We start from the raw sequence: 2,500 nt of genomic DNA, 5'->3' as shown, positions 1-2,500 counted from the left end.
TCCACAACGAAATATCATTATACTGTACAAATTAAAACATGATATAACATACTAGTCTGCCAAACAGCACTAGCATCCAGTAAAAACAAATATTATTTAAACTACATTTTACCTCAGGGAAATGAAAACACAAACCATAAACACAAATATCAAATAATATCAGTGACTCCTATTACAAATACAATGAAAACAAACGAAACCAAATGGTCAAATTGCGATATAATTAGACTCGATGTTAATGGTAATTCATTCAGCCACGAACAATGCAATCAAATGTTCACTGAAGATGCAATAAGATGCAAAGACAATGCACACAGAATCTTCACATATGCAACGCACTGCGACTTGTCCATTAAGGATTGCTCTTATATTATGCATTGCAATCTTAATTACTGGCGGAAACTGAGAATATCTGCATGCATAACGATATATATTTTTTTTCTTATGAATTATGCATTTCCAGAAGGATGAACTCTTGCATTCCTTTTACTTAACGGAAATTCATAATCTGTTTATATTTTTCCATCCTCTTAACTAATAATAATAATAATGATAATAATAATGATAATAATAATAATAATAATAATAATAATAATAAACTGCAAATAGATACATGGATAAATAAATGCATAGAAGCGAAAAAACAATGACGAAAGAGAAGAGATTCTTAGCTAAATGGGATATGACTGGATTTCACAATCTCCCTTGATTGTTAAAGATGCGTTGGAGAGAGAGAGAGGAGAGAGAGAGAGAGAGAGAGAGAGAGAGAGAGAGAGAGAGAGAGAGAGAGAGAGAGAGAGAGAGAGAGAGAGAGAAAAAAAAAAATAAAAAAAAAAAAAATAAATAAATATATATATATATATATATATATATATATATATATATATATATATATATATATATATATATGTATATATATATATTATATATATATATATATATATATATATATATATATATATATATATATATATATATATATATATATATAAGAGAATACAACATGAAGTATAGGAAAAAAAATAGAAAGAAATGAGGGCAGAGAAAATGCATTTTAAGAAAAGTAAGAAAATGGTGGAATTATTGTAATAAGTGATATAATACATAAAGAAAAGTAATTGTAAAGATTTTATACTTTTATTACCCCTTGATATGATTAGAATTAATACAAATGTAATCATCATCATCATCATCATCATCATCATTATCATTACCATAATCATTACCATAATCATCATCATCATCATCATCATCACTATCATTACCATAATCATTATCATCATCATCATCTGCAGCAGCAGAAGCACCACCACCACCACCAAGCATAAAAAGAAACAAAGAACAAACAACAAGAAGAGAAAAACCAAACTTCAACAACAAGCAACAACAACAACAAAAATCCCAAACAAAAGCAAAACGCGAAACCTCCCACAGACCAACCCTCAAATTCAGGTTCATTTAAACTCTACCTCTTTCTCTGCTGGCTTGGTGACTCCCCTTATCGTCCAGGTGAGGGACGCCGAGGGGAGAGAACCCTCAGACGTGCAAACGAGACGCACCTGGTGACCCTCCCGAACTGGGCCCGGGTTGGTGATCACGACGCTGGTTGGCAACACTGCGTTTCGGGAAATCAACGGGGATGAAAATAATAACAATAAATAGGATGTTCTTAATATCAGCAATAACAAGGATGATGTGATAAAATGAGATTAAAAACAGTAATAATGATAATTACAGTAATGATAATGATAGCAATGATAACAATGATAAAAGTTATTAATAATGATAGTAGTAATAAATAATAATAATATTGATAATTACACAATAATTTTATTAATGATAATAACAATAAAAATAACAATAAATACAATAATAATGAGCATATGTTAATAAAAACTATAATAACAATAATAATGATTATGATAATAATATTGAAAATGATGATAATATTATTGATATTAATAATAATAATAATGGTGATGATACTGATATTAATTATAATGATAATAAGGATAATAATGATTATGATAATAATAATTACAATAGTAAAATGATGTTAATGATGAAAATAACGATAATATATATCACAGTACTAATAGTAATAATAATGATAAGAACCAAATTGATAATAATAATAATAATAATATTAATAATAACAATAATAATAATAATAATAATAATAATAATCATAATAATTATAATGATAACAATACTACTACTATTACTACTACTACTACTACTACTACTACTACTACTAGTAATGATAATAATAATAATAATAACAATAATGATAACGGTAATGATAATGATAATAATAATAATAATAATAATAATAATAATGATAGTAATAATAATAATAATAATAATAATAGTAATAACAATAACAATCATCATCATAAAAATGATAATGAGCATCATAAAAATAGCAATCATCATAAAAGTAATAATAACGATGGTATTGATAATGATAATAATAACTAAAATAATGATAATGATAATG

The 2,500-nt window shown here is 26.0% G+C and overlaps 1 protein-coding gene across 1 annotated transcript in view; it reads right to left on the bottom strand.

Moving 5' to 3' along the window:
• The window catches only part of LOC119582620 (hemicentin-1-like), a 154,580-nt gene that overhangs the window by 46,065 nt on the left and 106,015 nt on the right, over positions 1-2,500 (bottom strand). The window contains exon 6 of the mRNA XM_037930997.1: positions 1,470-1,615. Coding sequence (XP_037786925.1) covers positions 1,470-1,615 — 146 coding nt within the window. The remainder of the gene's footprint in view (positions 1-1,469; positions 1,616-2,500) is intronic.

Source organism: Penaeus monodon, chromosome 16, assembly GCF_015228065.2.
Source record: "Penaeus monodon isolate SGIC_2016 chromosome 16, NSTDA_Pmon_1, whole genome shotgun sequence".
NCBI classification, from domain to species: Eukaryota; Metazoa; Arthropoda; class Malacostraca; order Decapoda; family Penaeidae; genus Penaeus; species Penaeus monodon.
This window is presented reverse-complemented; position numbering and strand designations above follow the sequence as displayed.